Genomic DNA, 18,352 nt, shown 5'->3' with positions numbered 1-18,352 from the left:
AAAAATTTTTTTTCAAGTAATCTCTACACCCAATGGTGCGGCTCGAACTCAACCCCGCGATCAAAAGTCACACGCTCCACCCCACTCACTGAGCCATCCAGGGGTCCCCGCAAAAGAAATACTTATTTATTTATTTTTTTATTTTTATTTTTTAGTTTTTTTAATATGAAATTTATTGTCAAATTGGTTTCCATACAACACCCAGAGCTCATCCCAAAAGATGCCCTCCTCAATACTCATCACCCACCCCCATCAACCCTCAGTTTGTTCTGTTTTTAAGAGTCTCTTAAACTTGGCCCCACTAGGGGCGCCTGGGTGGCTCAGGTCATGATCTCACGGTTTGTGAGTTCGAGCCCTGCGTGGGGCTCTGTGCTGACAGCTCAGAGCCTGGAGCCTGCTTCTGATTCTGTGTCTCCCTCTCTCTCTGCCCCTTCCCCACTCATGCTCTCTCTCTGTCTCAGAAATAAATATTTAAAAATAAATAAATAAATAAATAAAACTTGGGCCCACTAGGTGGCTTCCTCTGGAAATCTCCTGAACCCTTCACTCAGGAGTCACATGACTCCCATTTTGCAGGTGACAAAATTGGGGGGCTGAGAGGGTGACCTGCCACCTCATTCAACTTGCGAGCAAGATGAAGCGCAGGAACTTGAACTCCTGTTTTGCCTGCTTCCAAGAGTATCAAGGCGACTCGCTGAACAGGAGGCCTGACAAACTAAGCACAAGGAGAATTCTTCCGGAAGGCTGCTCGGAAACTCGCGCGCTGCTGGCCCCGCCCCACTCCGAGGCCCCGCCCAGGCCATGAGGCCGGGAGAGGAGGTTTCCATGGAGACGGCAAACAAGGCGCATATTTGAGGGGCTGCCGCTGGACTACTACCCCCGTCGCCGCCATGATCCCCCCTGCGGACTCTCTGCTCAAGTATGACACCCCGGTGTTGGTGAGCCGAAACACGGAGAAGCGGAGCCCCAAAGTAAGGAGGGGTCTCAGGGGGCGTCTCAGGGGGCGGGGGAGCCTGGAAGCTCGGGTACAGAAAGGTCCCGGCGTTGAGGAGGGGGACTCCCGGGGGATAAGGTTTGCAGCAACTGGAAGAGAAGGGAATTGGGATGGGGGAAGGAGGATGGGAGAGCGGAACAAGAAACCCAGATGGGGGACCCCAGAGGGCAGATTTAGGATGAGAAAGGAAGTCAAAGAGATGGATGGGGCTCACCCTTTTTCATAAGAAGCCTGGTCCAAGAACGGATCTGGTGGTGACTGCTCCATCACTAGAGGCGTGAAAGCAGAGGGCTGAGCACCCTTGCCAGAAACGTCGTTCCAGGAGATACAAGCCTTGGGTCAGGGTGGGACCAAAGACTCTTCATGGCTTCCTTCCGCTAAGACACAACTTCTGACCAGAGGAGAGATGGGGGAAGTGAGCTGGGAAGAGGGGAGGGGTGTTGAGTAGACCTGGAGCAACCCCGAGGGCTTGGATGTGTGGATTCCAGTGCCTGAATGACCTCCTGCCCTATCTTGTCTCTTCTCAGGCACGGCCGCTGAAAGTCAGCCCCCAGCAGCCTGGACCCTCGGGTCCGGTCCCACAGCCACCAAAGACCAAGGTTCCCTCAACATCCTGTGTCCCAGATCCTACGAAGCAGGCAGAAGAAATCTTGAATGCCATTCTGCCCCCAAGGTAAAAAAAAAAAAAAAAAAAAAAAAAAAGTGGGAGCGGTGGCTGACAGAAAGCCCAGGTTTTGCATTCCAGTGCTCCGCAACTTAGGAAGAGGCACCCTGTCTCTGTTCCTGGCCAGGATTTCCTCCCAGCATCCCAGAACTCCTAGAGCTTGCAGATGGCTGGATCCTGGGAGGATGGGGGGACCTCTTCTCTGCCATCCTCATTTCCCAAGTGCTCTAACCCAAGCCTGCGGCTTTAAATACCATCTATATGCTGATGGCTCCCAAATGTGTTGTCCCCAGCCCTGTCCTTTCCTCGAAACTCCAGACCCATATGTTCTACTGCTTTCTCATGATCTTCATGAAGGTGCCTCATAGACATCTCACCCTTCAGCATGTCCAAACGAAATCACAAGGCGTCCCTCTCCCCACCTACTCGTCCCCAGTCTTCTCCTTTCTACTAGTAGCTCAGGCCACCTTGCATTCCTTTTGGTCTCTCACATCACACGTCCTATCCTTCATCAACTTGTTTTGGCTCCACCTTCAAACGGACATCCCCGCCCCCCCCCAGGGGCGCCTGGGTGGCTCCGTCGGTTGAGCGTCTGACTTCAGCTCAGGTCACGATCTCATGGTCCATGAGTTCGAGCCCCATGTCGGGCTCTGTGCTGACAGCTCAGAGCCTGGAGCCTGCTTCCAATTCTGTCTCCCTCTCTCTCTGACCCTCCCCCGTTCATGCTCTGTCTCTCTCTGAATCAAAAACAAACAAACAAAAAAAAAAAACAAAAAAAAAATAAATAAATAAAAACCGGACATCCCCAATCCAACCACTTCCCACTGCCTCTGCTTCCACCATCTTGTTCCTAGTCACTGTTTGTCACCTACAGTGGCCTCCTGTCTGAAAACCTTGCTTCCACTCTTTGCCCCTACGATGTATCCTCCGAACAGCCCCGAAATCACAAGCCAGATCATGCCAGTCTTCTACCAGGAACTCTTTACTGGTTTCCGATGTGACTCAGGCTAAAATCCAAAGTCTTGAGAATGACCCGGAAGCCCTGGCATGATCTCGTCCCCTGTTATTCTCCTTGTTCAGTGTACGAATGCCATAGGGGTGTCTGCTCACTGCTTCTGAAACACCGTCCCTCAGGGCCTTGACGGTTGCTGTTCTTACTGCTAAGGATACTCTTCCCCTGACGTCCACCTCATTCCCTTTGTCTCTTTCCTCGGGTCTTGCTCAGTTGTGATTTCCTCAAGGGGGCCTTCCTTGCGGATCCTTGTAAAAGACCACCTTCTGCCTTCTTCACCATCCCCTTAACCTGCTTCTTCCTCCCGCAGCTGCATTGATCACTATCTGACATGCTTTGTTGATGATTCTTATGGAATCAGTTGACAGTTCGGTTTTGAAGGTTGTGATGTAAAGAGAGACTGCAGTCTCGTCTGAGATGGAAGTCAAAGAAGGGAGGGGTGATTTTTCAGGTGGTTCTTTCCCATCAATAAAATGGAAATCCTCGGGGTGCCTGGGTGGCTCAGTCGGTTAAGTGTCCGACTTCGGCCCGGGTCATGGTCTCACAGTTCATGAGTTCGAGCCCCACATCGGGCTCTGTGCCGCCAGCTTAGAGCCTGGAGCCTGCTTCGGATTCTGTGTCTCCCTCTCTCTCTGCCCCTCCCCCGTGCACTCTCTCTCTCTCTCTCTCTCAAAAATAAACATTTAAAAACATTTTTTAAATAAATAAGTAAATGGAAATCCTCCCCCCACAGTGATTCTACCCTCAGGCTCCCTCCTCGTGGTTCTGGAACCTGGCCATGCCTCTGACACGAGGTCTACTATAGTGGGGGCTGGGGGCGGGGGCCACATAGGCACACCTTCAGGCACACACCTCCCCACTGCACACATCTGGCAGTGGTTCATGGCTGGCAAGGTTCATGGTGCCCTGTGCCTCCCACCCCACAAGTCAGTGGGGGAATTCTCACTGGGCCTTCTGTTCCAACCAAGCAACAATGCCCATGAATCTGTCCTCAACCCGCTAGATTAAGATCTGGAACACAGGTGATGTTTTCACGGGGAGACGTAGGAAGGTAGAGTTGGCCCACAGCTAGGGGCCCCGTGGAGGTGGCTTAGTGGGTGTGGCTCTGGAGCCATACGCTCCTCAAGGAAGAGAGGGGGGTAGAGGGTTGCGGCGGGCTGGGGACCGAGCTGCCCCCTCGCTCCCGCTCAGCCAGAGAGCTCAAAGGGCCACCTCTGCTCGTGTCCCGAAGACCCTGTGGTCGATGGGCCTGCTCAGCCTCGCCGTGTCTGTGCCACAGGGAGTGGGTGGAAGACACGCAGCTATGGATCCAGCAGGTGTCCAGCGCTCCCAGCACCAGGATGGATGTAGTGCACCTGCAGGAGCAGCTGGACCGGAAGCTGCAGCAGCGACAGGCCAGGGAGACGGGCATCTGCCCCGTGCGCAGGGAGCTGTACTCGCAGTGCTTCGGTGAGTGGCGCGGCGTGCGCGGTGGAGGCCGGGGTGGGGGGGATCCGACTCACATCTGCCGCCCCCTCCCCTTCCCTTCGAGCACAATCCCCAGCCCTGAGCGTCCCTGAGCTGCAAGCCCACCCCATCCCGGAGTCGTCTTGTGTCCCCCTACCTGCCCCACACCCAGGAACTGCCAAACGCGCCTCCTTCCCGCTCTTTGCCCGCCGACCTGACAACCCGGTTCCTAACCTCTCGGCAAATGTTCGGAGGTAAGATGAGAACTTCCGTTCTGAGTCTTTTTCTTTTCAAAGATTTTTATAATAAGCATATGCTGACTTTTTAAAATCGGAACAACTAACGTGCTAGATTCATATCCATCGACCAATATTCCAGCCCTTGGGCCGGGAAATATTTCAGGGTAACTTACTGTTAACTGACAGTCACGAACGATTTAAGTGATCGTGTCAAATGGCTGTCCCCCAACCAAACTCACTGGCCCCTGTGGACTCTGACGTTCAGACTGCCTCCAAACCCTGAGGCAGCTGCAGGGGCTGGCAGGCTCCCTTCAGTGTATGATTAGGGTCTGCTCTCCAGGTCGGCATTTATGGAAGAGATGGGTGGGCAGGCTCTAAATCCTACTGTTTCCAGCCCCAAGCCCGTCCAGCTAGAGGGCACACAGGATTTCCCTGCTGCTTTAAAGCAGACGTCACGGGGCGCCTGGGTCATTCAGTCATTTGAGTGCCGAGTCTTGAGGTCCAACTCATGAGGTCATGATCTCACAGGTCGTGGGATCAAGCCCCATGGCAGGCTCCGCACGGTCAGTGTGGGATCCTCTCTGCCTCTCTCTGTCCCTCTCCCAAAATAAACATTAAAAAAAATAAAAATAAAGCAGTCATCACCTTCAAACTGAAAAGTCCAATTTCCATGACTAGTACCCTGGAGGTTTTGCCTGAGGGTGGAAGAGAGGGGCCTCACGGCCGCAAACAAACCTGGGGCCGCCTGTCTCCTCTGTCCCGGGCCCCCAAGTGCCAAGTTCAGAGCAGTGGCTGTATGGCAGGGCTCCTGGGGCCTCTGTCTCCAGGTGAGGAGGACACATGCTAGCACCCTCCCCAGGAGGGTGGGTGGTTAGCCGGAGACGTGGTGCACTTCCTCCTGCCTGCCCTCCTGACCTCGGTGTGTGTGTGCTTTGGAAGATGAGCTGATCCGGGAGGTGACCATCAACTGTGCGGAGAGGGGACTGCTGTTGCTACGAGTCCGGGACGAGATCCGCATGACCATCGCCGCCTACCAGACCTTGTACGAGAGCAGCGTGGCCTTTGGCATGAGGAAGGCGCTACAGGCCGAACAGGGGAAGTCAGACATGGAGAGGAAAGTGAGTGGGGTTGACCCTGGAGCTTCAGCCCTCTGTGACTCTTCTGTCAACCTCAGGGTCACATGCTTGTTGTTCCAGACGACATTCTGACAACCGAGGGTGCCATCCCCTCAGAGGACACCCCCCCGCCCCCCGGGGTTCAGCCTGGTCCTGGCAGAGCTGGCTCCTCTTGGCTGTGCCGTGCCAGTCACTGACCTCCCACTGGGTGGCAGTACAGACCCGGGCCACGTCTCAGGTTGGACAGCTGTGTCCCAGGTCCCCTCTTGAGGCCCAGGCACTCACACCGCCCCATCCTCTTGGCAACGTCCCAGGATGACGGGAGGTTCTGTCCTCAGATTGCAGAATTGGAAACGGAAAAGAAAGATCTGGAGAGGCAAGTGAACGAGCAGAAGGCTAAATGCGAGGCCACCGAGAAGCGGGAGAGCGAGAGGAGACAGGTGGAGGAGAAGAAGCACAATGAGGAGATTCAGTTCCTCAAGCGGACGAATCAGCAGCTGAAGGTGAGCCCTGTGCAGGCCTGGGTGGAGGGGCTCCTGCCCGCCCCCTCCCCCAAACTCCCCCTACCCCCCCACCCCCCCCCCCACCCCGGCCCCACGGCTCCGTTTCCTGCAGGGGACTCCGAATACTTGTCCACATGTACTGCCAAGGACTAAAGGAAGCCGGGGGGGGGGGGGGGGGATGCAGGGTGAGGAGTCATTACACAGATTCTCCACCCTTCTGTCTCTGGAGGGGGGCTCTGAATTTCCACGACCCCTCAGCCTGGCTCCTCAGTCCCTCCAAGTGGATGGTTTTGTTGCCCTTGGAAAAGTTGCCCAGCGTCCAGGAGAGGTGGATATGGCAGAGTGGAACTTGTCTCCTTTTACGGCTGGCATTCTGGAGCCTTCCTAGAGTGGGTGGGATGTCTTCAGCAGGCTTTCGTGGGGGTGCCATCCCGCCTGCAGCCCCCTCTGAGGCACAGCATTTGGGGCCGGCAGGGAAGGAGAAGAACCATTTGAAGTCAGAAACCCTGCCCGGGTGTGTGGTCAGAGGAACTCAACTGTAGGTATTTTTCCTCCAAGCCCCTTTGCCGGTGGTTTACTTTTATCCAGCTGAGCTGAGATGGGGGCCAGGCCTCCCAAACTCCGGGCTCTCCATGGGATCTAAAGGTTCTCAAAGGCTGTGCCCCCAGAGCAGCGGCAGCATCACCCGGCAACTTGGAGAAATACCAATTATTGGGCCCCTTCCGGATCTACTGAACGAGAAACTTGGGGGTTCGGGCCCAACAACCTAGCCAGGTCTGCAGGTGATTCTGGTGCTTGCCTAAGTTTGCGCACCACTGTTCTAGATAGGGGACCTGTTGTTGAGTGGCCGTCTCCCACGGCCCTGGCCGCAGGGGCCCCTGGGTGGATCTCCCTCCCCTCCCTAGTCTCATGGAAAGCTTACATTCTTGCGATTGGCAGGCCTCTTGGGGCTACACCAAGGACAGGCATTTGAGATAAAGAGGGCTTGTATTAACCGCTAGTGCAGGATGACAGATTCTCTCGTTGCTGAGTTTCACCAAGAAAAGCTAGACACTTCACAGCCGGCCACGAATCTGTTGACTTAGCAGCCTCTGAAGCCGCGTGCCTTATCTGCCACGTTCCTTGATCACCAGCCCAAGTTCTTCAGTTCCCCCTACAGTACCCGCAGCCAGAGCAGAGCAGAGCAGAATATCTTGGCATCTTTCTAACATTTACAAGCAACCTTGTCATCCCCTGGGTGAAGGACTCTTTAGAAGTGAGTTATTTTTATTGGCTCCAAGCTGCACTGCAAATAAAGCAGTGTTTGCAGTCCCCAGGATAGACCTACTTAAAGATCTGTCCACACACCATGATAGTAAATTATGTTACTGGCTGCTGGAGGAGCAGAGTATATAACTCCCAAGCGCCTTGAGCTTTACATACAAGATGGACAGCTCCCTACTTACTGGTAGCAATTCTCTCTAATTGGGTGTCAAGTTGTCTCGGTGGCTGAAAAATTGCTGTTTCCCAAACCTCTTGTCCCAGCACAAGAGCTCCCAGGATCCCAAAACTGAGAGCCAAATGTTTAACTTAGCATCTCAGGCCTGAAATCTGAGCCACGAGAAACCACTATTTCAACAACTTTTATTCAATTTCCTTTTCAATGCTTTATGTTCTACACTGAGCCATTATTGTATGGAAACCAGGACAGCTCCGGTTTCTCCTAATGTAGCAAGACCGTGTGCCAAGCCAGACACCAGCTAATCTAGAAAACATGGAATTGGGAATGAAGGGAAAAACACTTGGAGGGGCCGTGTCGGATTCTTCTTCCCAGAGCCTTTTATCACCTCTCAGCTATTTGTTAGGCTGCAAACTTCAAATAATTAACGGAGTTTGCTTTTGTTTTTCAGGCCCAACTGGAAGGCATTATTGCACCAAAGAAGTGATAATTTCCATATGGGCCTCAGCAAGCACTGCTACCCCATCGTAAGCCCGTTGTAATAAAAAAAAAAGCTAGTCTCCTGAGTGAACAAGCCATACCCTCCCCTGATCACCACCCACACGTTTGTCAGAAGTCACACGTGGCCCCAGTGTCATGAACACCTAGGTCTGGCAGCCAGGCTCTCGGCCGGGCAGCGGAAGGTGGCACAGTCTCTGTACGTGGCCAACCTTGGGATTCGCCAACCCGAGCAGTCAGGCTTTCTGCCCCGTCCCTCGCAGGCAAGGCAACGGCCCTCCTGCCACTGCTCCACGCTGGCACTTATATCTAGCCAAATGAAGCTGCCTCCCTGCCCTGGTCCTGGTCCACGATTCATCTTAGACCCGAACTTGGGCTTCTGGGGCCTGTCTTTCCCTTACTTGGCGTCTTTCACCATCCCTACCCCAGTGCAGTTCTAGTGGCTCGTTTTGGAGATTTGGGTTTATATGATGTTGTTTTATCCCTGCCCACCTAGCCCGCCACGCCCACTTCCCCAGTTTGCCCAGTTGAGGAGGCGCCAAAGGCAGAGTCAAACCTGCCCTGAGAAAGTAAATGTTTGCTGGGAAGAAATACAAGTCACAAGGTCCCCAGTGAGCTGCCCGCACCTCGGCCCCTGCCCGCCGATTTGGTTTGTTCATCTTATTCTGCAGAAAACCAACCCCTGACCCTACACCCCTAACTGGCTGGGGTTTAACAACTGGAGAGGTACCCAGACCTCACATACAGCTCTAATTACTAATGGTCAGGCTATGGCGTGTAGACTGCACTTTAGTATTATTCCTTGTAAGTTAAATCCAAAGTTTGGAGGCCCGTAAACCCAGAAGAGGAAGTTAGCGAAACAAAGCTTTAATTTAGGGCAATCCGGGTGGGCCAGTGCAGCAAGATGACTCCATCATTCATTTAAATTTCACAAGGAACACACCTGAGGCGGCACTGACGTGTCCACTCGGTTGGAATGCCTCAAGCTGCATTCCCAAGGAGCCAAGAAGGACTCTCCTTAGTGGAGCTTTGACCCGACATCATCCCAGTGAAGGCTCCAAGGCTCCCTGGAAGAATCGCATTCCTACCGGAAGAGCTGTGTTCCCAAACATGCCCCACGCAGTTCTAATCTCAGATCTGAAGTCACAGCTTTCACCCTCCTCCAGGTGCCCTGAGGGGACTCTAAGACCCCACCATAAGAGCCTGGCTGGGCTGTCACCGTCGCGAGACAGAACTCTGCTGAGGTGTGCTGGTTCCAGGACTCCTTGGACGTCAAGCACCTACATCCTGTGGCCAGCTAACAGACACAGCCGACAGACAACTGAAGATGCTGTCACTTCTTCGTATTTTAAAGCTTAGGCCGTGTACATTACATCCTTGAGACTTTCTCGTTTTTACGCTTCTGTTTCAAACTGCTAATTGCCAGTGTAAGAGAAATGCCGCTCTCCATTCTGTAGACCTCATCTGTTTCCGTCAGACGCGCGGGACATGGCTACGCTCTGGAGGAACCAAGAAGTGCCAGGGGACCCCATCATGGAAAGCCCTGGGGGTGGACAGACTGTTTTCACCAGCACTGGTGAATGGTTTCAACTGTCAAACCTCAGAACAAAAGCATCATGGCCTTAGAAATGCCAACCGGGCATGAAGAAAATGAACACAGTTTCTAATCGCCTATTTCTGTATAATTTAATAAACTTTTAAAATGTTACTGCTTATGTTTGAATTTTTTGTGTCTGTGTTTCTGTCCCTCTGAGTCATTGGTCTTCTTTTTGTTCCTGTTCCTGTTTTTCACGTTGTGTGTCTCATAGTAGCGGACGCCAACTTTCCTGGGTTGCTGCTGCCGCGCTGCTCGCCTCCGCTGTAAAAAAAAATGGCAAAGAAGACAAACCGATCAATCGCGGAAGTCACAGAACAGGCCCCTCTGTTCCTCTGTGCCCCATTCCTATGCTGCTCTCCCAACCAGTGGAAGCAGCGCTCACAAGGGAGGGCTCCCCTCCCAGACCCAAGTGTGCCCTCCCACTGCAACCCGCAACAGCTCTACAGACTGTCGTCGGGTCGTCCATGCTGGAATCTTTCCTACTGAGCTCCCGACCAGTGGCCCTCTGGTCTAAGGGTAAACACTTCCAGGAACAAGCTCTTCCCTTCCCAAGAAGGCCCACTCCAGCTCTGAAGAGCCAGTTACTACACTGAACTTCACAGAGGGCAGGGATCTGTCGGCCTGAACAGCTCTGCTCATCACAGAAAACCAACGGGCCACATAAAACCAGAGGACTTTCTAGAGGACAGTCTACATGTTTGAGGGCAGCGATGAGAACTCCTAAAGCGTAAGACATGAACTCAAGGACCTTCATCCAGTGGGCCAACTCTTGATCCTGTCTAACCTCAACTATGTCACTTAGGACTGGGGTTCCTAGAATTCAGCTCCAGACCATCACTTTTAGAGAGCGTCGTCTCTTAGGAAATGGATTTCTCCTCTCTACTTTCTAGACCTGGGTGAAGTTTAAGACCAAAACCAAGACCAAAACCACGTACTTCCTTAGATGTAAGCATCCTGCGAGTTTTATTTGAACGGTCCTCTTCCCTCTGTGCCTTCCGCTTCCTTCCCTTTTTGGTAGGTACTGGAAACAATACATGAGCACAAAGAAAACAAACAGGAATTCTCTGTTCAAAATGTGTCTATGAATCCTAGGGTGGGAATGAGCTTGACGTGCTGGAAGACCAGTGTGCATGGAGCGTGGGTGGGCACAGCACAAAGCGGGGTGAGACAGGGCGCCTGCGTGGTTCAGTCAGTTGAGCGTCCGACTTCTGCTCAGGTCATGATCTCGAGGCCCATGAGTTCGAGCCCCGCATTGGGCTCTGTGCTGACGGCTCAGAGCCTGGAGCCTGCTTTGGATTCTGTATCTCTCCCTCTCTCTCTCTCTGCCCCTAACCCACTCGCATTCTGTCTCTGTCTCTCTCAAAAATAAATAAATATTAAAAAAAAAAAAAAAAAACTATTCTGGAAAAAAACACAAAAAGAACAAAGTGGGGTGAGGCCGGGAGGGTGCCAGGCTAGGAGGGTCCTGGTGGGCCATGGCAGGATGGGCATTTATGTCATAGAAACGCACTCCTGATGTTAGAAGCTCTGACTCCCAACGGAGTAAAGAATAAATACCTGATCCACCCCCCTTCCCCCCAGAAAATCTGCTGACCCACCCCTAGATTATAAGGTTACTAAAATACTCTTCTTACAAGAAGCTTCCTGAATTAATCCCAAGAAACGTGCAGAATAAAATGTGAATAATCCAACCTGTATCATAAACAGTACATGGTGCCAGTTACGATAAATATCTATGTGGATGATGGCACGAGAGAGGACAGAGAGATTAAAGTTCGATTCCCCGTAGTTCTGAAGACGCAAATCGCATGCCAGTGGTTGAACTATTTTACCTGTATCTTCCACTTCTTCAGCTGCTCCTTGCTCTTCAGATTTTGCAAAAACCTTCTCACTTAGTCCCTTGGATATTCTGAAACAGAAAAGCCAGGTAACAAAGCTGCCCGCCAGCCCCCTCGACTGCCCAAATCACGTGCCCACCCGGGGGCTGTGACCACCTTGCGGACCACCTTCTGCGCACGGTTGCCACCCCCAGCCCGCCCAAAGCCGCTGGGCCTCTGCCGAAGACTGAACTAAAGCTTCTCACACTTCACGGAGCTGCACCTTAAAAACCTGCAGATCACTTTTTAAAAATGGCAATAACTCCCTTTCACGCCCCATAGAGCCGTGGCTCCAGTACGCCTGGCAAGTGTTTGAGAAAAGAACGAGCAAACCGCCATTGGTGAGATGAGGCTGCTACCTGACTGCTGAAAACTTCTTAGCTTTGGCTTTGTTTAAAAATCTCTGATATTTAGCGATCTTCTCATCCAGGGCTTTAATAACCGCCTTGGTGTCATTCTCCGTGTGTTCTTCCTGGGACTCCGGGCAAGACTCCTCCTCTTCGTCTCCTGGTAGCTCCTGTGCCTCCTCCTCCCCTTCGGAAAAGCTCTCAAGCTCTTCGTCAATATCCGACATCTCCAAAGGGACCAGGTCATCCCCCGAAAACTGAGGCACGACATTGATTTTGCCAAAGTTCTGCCGAACTCGTGCCAGGATCTGCTGCATTTCCGAGTCAGTGTCACAGCGACTGTTCTCTTTTTCCTTCTCAGTGACGGGCTCCGATGCTTCGCCTACAGCTGCCGTGATTTCCTCTTCTGGGTTCTTCTGGCTTGTTTCTGTGGGGACTTCCAACGACGAGGAGGATGGGAGCTGTTGAGGCCAAACAACGGGGTGCAGGTGGGGGAGAGAGACGGGATCAGAAAATGCAAACCGTTTCTGGCCTCACACCTGGCTCTCAAACGAGGGAGTCCTCTCCCCGGGACTAAGGAAAGTACTGAAAACCCCACACTGGAGTCGTGTCGTTCATCCCCCGGGAGCCACGGTGCGTCAAGCCCAGAAGCCGGCACTAAAGGATCAGAGGGACTCGGCTGCGGGGCCCAAGGAAGAGCCAACTGTGGGTGTTTAACCAGTCACACTATCAGCCATTCCCCACAGTGTGCGACTCCCTCCGCCCCACCTGAGGAGGGCAAGGGACGGGGGTGCTGAGGTAAGCACGCACAAGAGGGGGGCGCACAACCGCCCGAGAGCGAAAGCAGAGCGCTGCTCGGGGTGCAGGGACAGGCCCCGGGAGGAAAGGTGTGACCAGGAGGGGCTGAGCCGGGGGACACGCCTGTCTGAGGTAATTAAAGGTGAAGGAGAAGCTCGTGCCAGGCTTTATCCCGGCGCTACGTGCTTGTAGTATCGTTTTAACCTTGCAACGGAGACTCCTGGAACTTTAGTGATTTTTCCGAAGGCAAGGGTGGCTACACAAAGCGCTAAATAAGTCAGGAATTCAGAAAATTCAGGAAGTTGCATACAAAATTCGCAGGTACGTTTTTATACCTTTTTCCTCAGCTAAGGGTATAGTGTTTGTGTTCTGAAGGAGTGTCAGCCACTACCAAGAAGAATAAAAGAAGAAAATTGCAGACTGGGGGAACTAATGATCTGACACACTCAACGACCAGACACTAAGAGTCCAAGATCGCCCCACCGTGTGCACACAGGGTCAGAGCAGACCCTGCCGACGTCTTCCTCCCTCACGTCCAGCAGCTGGTGAACTCACGACCGTCCAGCGGCTTCCCACCACGTTGCCCTGCCCTCGCCCACGTGGGTCCGGGTCCGGGTCCAGCCCCACGACCTCTCCACTCCGCGACCACAGCACATTTGCTCCCACTCAGGTGCTCCGGGTGGGGGGCAGCCTCTGCCCGCACCCCTCTCCCCTCAAGATACCCGCAAGGCTCCTGCCTCCTACCGTTAAGGGCTCCACCAAAAGGCCACTTCCTCAGAGGCCACCCCCAGCCACCCCACATACAAGAACACTCTCCCATCTCCCAAACCCACTTCCCTGGTCCTGTCCTCCTCACAGTCACCAGTACCTCCCGACGGAATGGATTTATCTCTTTACTATCCGTCCCTGTAGCATAACGTATGTTTGGTCTTTGCACCAGAACTGTAAAACTCTCTGCATCTCCTGGGTACAGAAGGGTGTCTTTTGTTATTCATAACGAGTCCCTCTCCACCACCCCAGAGTTTATCTGATGAGATGCTCATGGTGGGGCCTTGCTTCAGAATGGGGGCTCGTCACCAGACGGACCAAGCACTTGATGAAAGGACTAGAGATGGAGTTTGATCACTGATGGCCAATACTTTAGTTAATCAGGCCTACGTAGGGGTGCCAGGGTGGTTCAGTCGGTTGAGTGTCCGACATCGGCTCAGGTCACGATCTCACGGTTTGTGAGTTCGAGCCCCACGTCGGGCTCTGTGCTGAGAGCTCGGAGCCTGGAGCCTGCTTCGGATACTGTGTCTCCCTCTCTCTCTGCCCCTCTCCTGCTCATGCTCTGTCTCAAAAATAAAACATTTAAAAGAAAAAAAAAATCAGACCTACGTAATAGAACCTCCACAAAACACCCTGAAGGATGGGGTCTGGGGAGCTTCTGGGCTGAATGGATTGATATGCTGGGAGGGCACCATGCCCAGAAAGGCCACGGGAACTCCAGGCCACCCACAACCCCACTCCTGGCCCTATACATCTCCATTTGCCTGTTCCTGAGCTGTGTCCTCTACAATAAACTGGCTATCGTAAGCAAACCCTTTTCTGAGTTCTGTGAGTTATTTCAGCACATTACCAAACCTGAGAACCCCTGAATTTGTAGCTGGCTGGACAGAAGTGTGGGTGGCTGGGGAAGCCCATCCGCAGCTGACCTCTGAAGCGGGGACCATCCTGTGGGGCCGGACCCTAGACCTGTGGGCCTGTGCTAACTCTCGGAGATAGTGCCAGAACTGAATTACTGGACACCCAGCGGGTGTCAGAGCACTGCAGAATTGGTGCGGACAAACGAAATGCATCTGGTATCAGAAAAAACCACAAGCTCCTCTGCCAGCATCCGTATACACAGAAGTGCGATAGGCAGGGACTCCTCTAGTTTCACTGCAATACCGCCAGTGCCCAGCAGAGTGCCCAGCACACGGGAGATCCTCAGGACGCTTTTGCTGAATGAACCAATCAATGAGTGAACCAGGAACTGGGTATTTTTGGCTGTTTGGTGGCTTTAGGGGGAGAGGAAGAAAGTTAACACCAGTTTCACGTATGGTGATGCTGAAATGCTGGAGAAAGTATTCAACTGGAAGTTTCTAGCTAATAACTGAAACGCGGAACGGATTTCAGGTAAGAGGGAATGAACCAAAGCTACACAAACCCGAAAGATCAGCATGGAAGTGAAACTTAAAGCCTCCTCTTCAAAAGACTTGGCAGAGCTCTGAAAAAGAGCCTAGAAACAGAAAAGCAAAGGGCCACGGTTGGAGCCTTGTGGTGGTCCACTGCCAGGGGGAGGGAAATCCAACAGGAAGGAAGCTTCTCAATTCAGCCCAGAGGCCCCAAATCTAAGACTTCTTTCCCGGACTATAAACTGTACCACTCCCCTTTTCCCCCTAATTACCAGCTTCTTGAGGACAAAAAAGTTATTTATTCCTATATTCCCTGGGCCTGGCATATTGTTGGGCCTCACAAACGTTGAGTCAATCTTGGAAATGTTCCTGTTCCTCAAGCATAAGGACAGACCCAGTATTGGAAAAGCACTTATAGTTACAGCCCTCTTTGTTCGAGGCCCCAAAGGCTGGTATTTAACCTCGGACTTCCACCACACATCTGCTTCCTGGTCTCCAAATGCCACCCTCACCCCCACCGCCACCCCCTACAAGGTCATAGCCACGGCTCTATGGAAGGGGAGACACTGGCACGGACAGACCACACAGGAAAAAGGCGCTCCACAAAGGGAGGCAATCAAGGCACCACGCCTAGGGCAGGAAGCGTGCTCTCCAAAAGGCAGGTCTGCCCCGTTCTTACCTGGGAGGCTTCAGGGGGCTCTGCGTTGGGCGGCTTGACAAAGAAAGGAATCCGGCCCCTCTGCCAGTCATTGAGAACCATCTTACCCACAGTCTGCAAGTCTGGCTCTCCACCCTGAAATGCCACAGAAAGACTCCCCATTAAATTCACAGGCCAAAGCACCTGCTAGTGTGGGGGCACGTCAGCCGCCCCAGGTGCTCGTCACCACCGGCCTGCCAAGTTTCGGACCGCTCCCACCACACATACCCACAAAAAAGGTCCTCGCCACATACACACGTCTGCCGTGTGACCTGCCCTGGTCTCAAGTCTCACAAACCCTCGCTCACCTTCAGTAACTTCCCAGTCCGGAAAGCTAGCTTCTCGAGAAAGTCCTCAGCATTCTCCCAAGAATCAATCTTGTATGTCTTGCTGATATATTCTGGCTTTGCCCGTTCAAGTACAGCACCAATGTGGTCTTCGGGAGTCTTAATTTTTTCAACTTGAACCTAGATGTTCAGAGGAAATTTCTGGCTTACGAGCTTTATATGGAAGCAGTGAAGTTCACATCTGTAACAGTATCTGAAAATAGATTTCAACACCACGATGCAAGGGGAGCCTGGCAGGGGCCGGTCTCCGAGGTGGCCAGAAGTGGTCAGGGGAAAGGAACACCACCACACAGCGTCCAGCCAGGGAGCCCGGCACTCAGCTGTAATCCCAGCTCACCACAAACTAACTGTGTGGTTCCTTCTGCAAGCAGCTCAAAGTTGGACTGTTTCATGCTAGTCGCGTACAGAAATGGTTAAAAGCCTGCCAATCCCAGGACACAAAGAGAATTCGATAGTTTAAGCAAAGAGGGGAGGAATGCGCGCAGGACGTATAGCCAGCAGCACTGGTTAAGGTCAAGTGGAACCATTTAAAGTTTTTGGTCATATTCAGAAACAAGTGAGGAAATGCCTGCCCGAGTTCCAAAATGACTCAACCCATAAACCCTCGAAGATGAATTATCACTAAACATAAACAGGCCCTGCTTCCCTTTGGATCCTGTGTGTAAACTACAAACTCTTTTGTGGGATGACATTGACCAGATATGCCCGTGGCTCCACTGACTCCTCAAACAGGCTTTAGCGGAACGGAGAGGCCGCCCTGCAGAGCATCACGTTCCTCAAGTTTGGTCAGACAGGCTGACCCCAAACCGCCTTCCAAACGAGTGAAACGCGAAGGTATCCAGTGTTCCCCACAGAATGCTTCCCCCAAAAGGCAAACAAAGAGCCCGTCAGGACCAAAATACTCACCACTCCTTTTAGCACAATGTCTGTCTCTGAGTCTTCGGAGGGATAAACCACACCCGGACAGTCGATAAGGAATATCCGACGCATCAAGGTGATATACTGCCAGACCTGAAGTCAGTAAAAAGCCAGAGACTTCCCTGGGTCAAAACTTAAGAGCCCGATTTCACAAATCTCTGATGCTCACCAAGCTGGAAAGGAGTGGGGTCAGGGCTCAAAGAGAAGCAACCTGCTGAGTGATGAAGCAATAAAGCGTCTCCTCTACTTGGGCCACGCACAAGGTGCTTCCTCTAAGTACAGACTACAGCTTCCACCAGCCAAGAGTCTAAAATGAAGGCAGAGGCAGGAGCTCCGTGTGGTATCGCGTGATAATAATCCAGTAAACCTTCTCTGGTTTTTCAAGGTACTCTTGGGAGTCTGATACTGTCCGGCCCCTCCTCCTTTCGGGAGAACCACGTTGCTCCTCACTCTGCATCTCAGGGTATGTCCCCCAAACTGCCAGAATCTACCATAACATCTGAGTTTTCTTTCATAACGCTTGCACCAAATATTCTTGGGTTAGTTTTGTTTATCAAAGAAAAAGGCTGGAGTGAACATTTAAAGGAGACTTAAATGTGAACGGCACTTCCCACATCGTGCCAAAGGCACACAGTGCCATACGAACCAGAAACTACTCTCAGTCTTACCAAAATGGGCAGAGACAACTCTGGTAACACTCCAAACTATTATATGGAGACCAAACTCCCAATGGTAGCCTTCACTCAAGAGAAGTAGGTAGAAATCTCCATGCTCTAAACAATCACCCTCTAGGGAAATACAATATGGAGAAGTAAATAAGGCACTTAAAGCCGGACGTACCTTTGTTTCGCCTGCAATGGGGGCCACACTGCAGACTTTCTTGGAGCGCAATGTGTTTATCACGGAGCTCTTGCCAACATTTGGGTAGCCAATGAACCCGACACTGATCTGCTTCTTGTCAGTGTGCAACTGTTCAAAAAGAGAATACACACCACACACACACACACACACACACACACACGGTCATGAACATCCCTTGAGAAAAACAGGTTGTGTTACTTTGCTAATATAAAGAAAATAAGGCAGAAGGGTTACTAGAACTTGATCTAAAACCTAGGCACACGCCACCTACATTGCCTGAGTGGGCTGCACACATACACTTATTAATAAATCAGACATGACTCATTTCCTCAAGTTGTCCATGTGCAATTGTTCTTGAATGTTTTAAGGTTAAAAGTATGTAGGTCGAGAAGCAAAGGAAGAAAGAACTTGTTAGTCATCAATTTAGAACATCATCCACGGATAAAATGTCTTAAGGGAAGAGAACCTCGGCAGATGGCACCAACTGGCAATCCCATGACCCACCCCTCCTCTGCTCTGCACATTTTGCATCTGCATTGCCAAAAATAAATGACAGAAGTTAAAAAAAAAAAACAACAAAACCAACCTCAGAAGTTAGACCACTGGGTGAAAGTCTCAAGGAGACAGAACTCAACAACTGCCTAAGGCTAGTTGAGGACTTCTAATTCAAGATGGCGGACCCAACATCCACACTGGCCTTGCTCCTGCCACAACCTCCACTAGGATGACAGCAGTGGGAATGAGCACATATACGAACGTACAGAACCAGGCATATAAAACAAAAGAATGAGCTGGAGATGAGACAATAAAAACAAACCTACAGGGGCACCCGGGTGGCTCAGTCA

General features: G+C 52.0%; 2 protein-coding genes across 2 annotated transcripts in view; one reads left to right on the top strand and one right to left on the bottom strand.

The window, feature by feature from the left end:
* Positions 1-639: 639 nt before the first annotated feature.
* DNALI1 (dynein axonemal light intermediate chain 1) lies at positions 640-9,617 on the top strand. The gene is made up of 6 exons (XM_019430230.2): positions 640-971; positions 1,522-1,667; positions 3,950-4,119; positions 5,295-5,473; positions 5,809-5,973; positions 7,863-9,617. The coding sequence occupies exons 1-6, from the start codon at positions 891-893 to the stop codon at positions 7,896-7,898; spliced, it is 777 nt and encodes a 258-aa protein (XP_019285775.2). The 5' UTR covers positions 640-890; the 3' UTR covers positions 7,899-9,617.
* Positions 9,570-18,352, bottom strand: part of GNL2 (G protein nucleolar 2) — a 25,510-nt gene continuing 16,727 nt past the window's right edge. The window contains exons 9-16 of the mRNA XM_019430229.2: positions 17,487-17,615; positions 16,635-16,739; positions 15,690-15,848; positions 15,364-15,477; positions 11,743-12,191; positions 11,339-11,415; positions 10,442-10,527; positions 9,570-9,767 (exon numbers count right to left, since the gene is read on the bottom strand). Of these exons, the coding sequence (XP_019285774.2) occupies positions 9,615-9,767; positions 10,442-10,527; positions 11,339-11,415; positions 11,743-12,191; positions 15,364-15,477; positions 15,690-15,848; positions 16,635-16,739; positions 17,487-17,615 (1,272 nt within the window). The 3' untranslated portion in view covers positions 9,570-9,614. The remainder of the gene's footprint in view (positions 9,768-10,441; positions 10,528-11,338; positions 11,416-11,742; positions 12,192-15,363; positions 15,478-15,689; positions 15,849-16,634; positions 16,740-17,486; positions 17,616-18,352) is intronic.

The sequence above is a fragment of the Panthera pardus genome, unplaced genomic scaffold (genome assembly GCF_024362965.1).
Source record: "Panthera pardus isolate Hobbes unplaced genomic scaffold, ASM2436296v1 HiC_scaffold_11, whole genome shotgun sequence".
In the NCBI taxonomy this organism is placed as follows: Eukaryota; Metazoa; Chordata; class Mammalia; order Carnivora; family Felidae; genus Panthera; species Panthera pardus.
This window is presented reverse-complemented; position numbering and strand designations above follow the sequence as displayed.

What these genes read in the sequence shown, in the direction of transcription:
- DNALI1 (XM_019430230.2), top strand. Translation starts at nt 891, where the DNA reads ATGATCCCCCCTGCGGACTCTCTGCTCAAGTATGACACCCCGGTGTTG. An exon ending in GCTGTACTCGCAGTGCTTCG is followed by an intron (nt 4,120 to 5,294) that starts GTGAGTGGCGCG and finishes GTGCTTTGGAAG; the next exon opens with ATGAGCTGATCCGGGAGGTG. An exon ending in AGTCAGACATGGAGAGGAAA is followed by an intron (nt 5,474 to 5,808) that starts GTGAGTGGGGTT and finishes TTCTGTCCTCAG; the next exon opens with ATTGCAGAATTGGAAACGGA.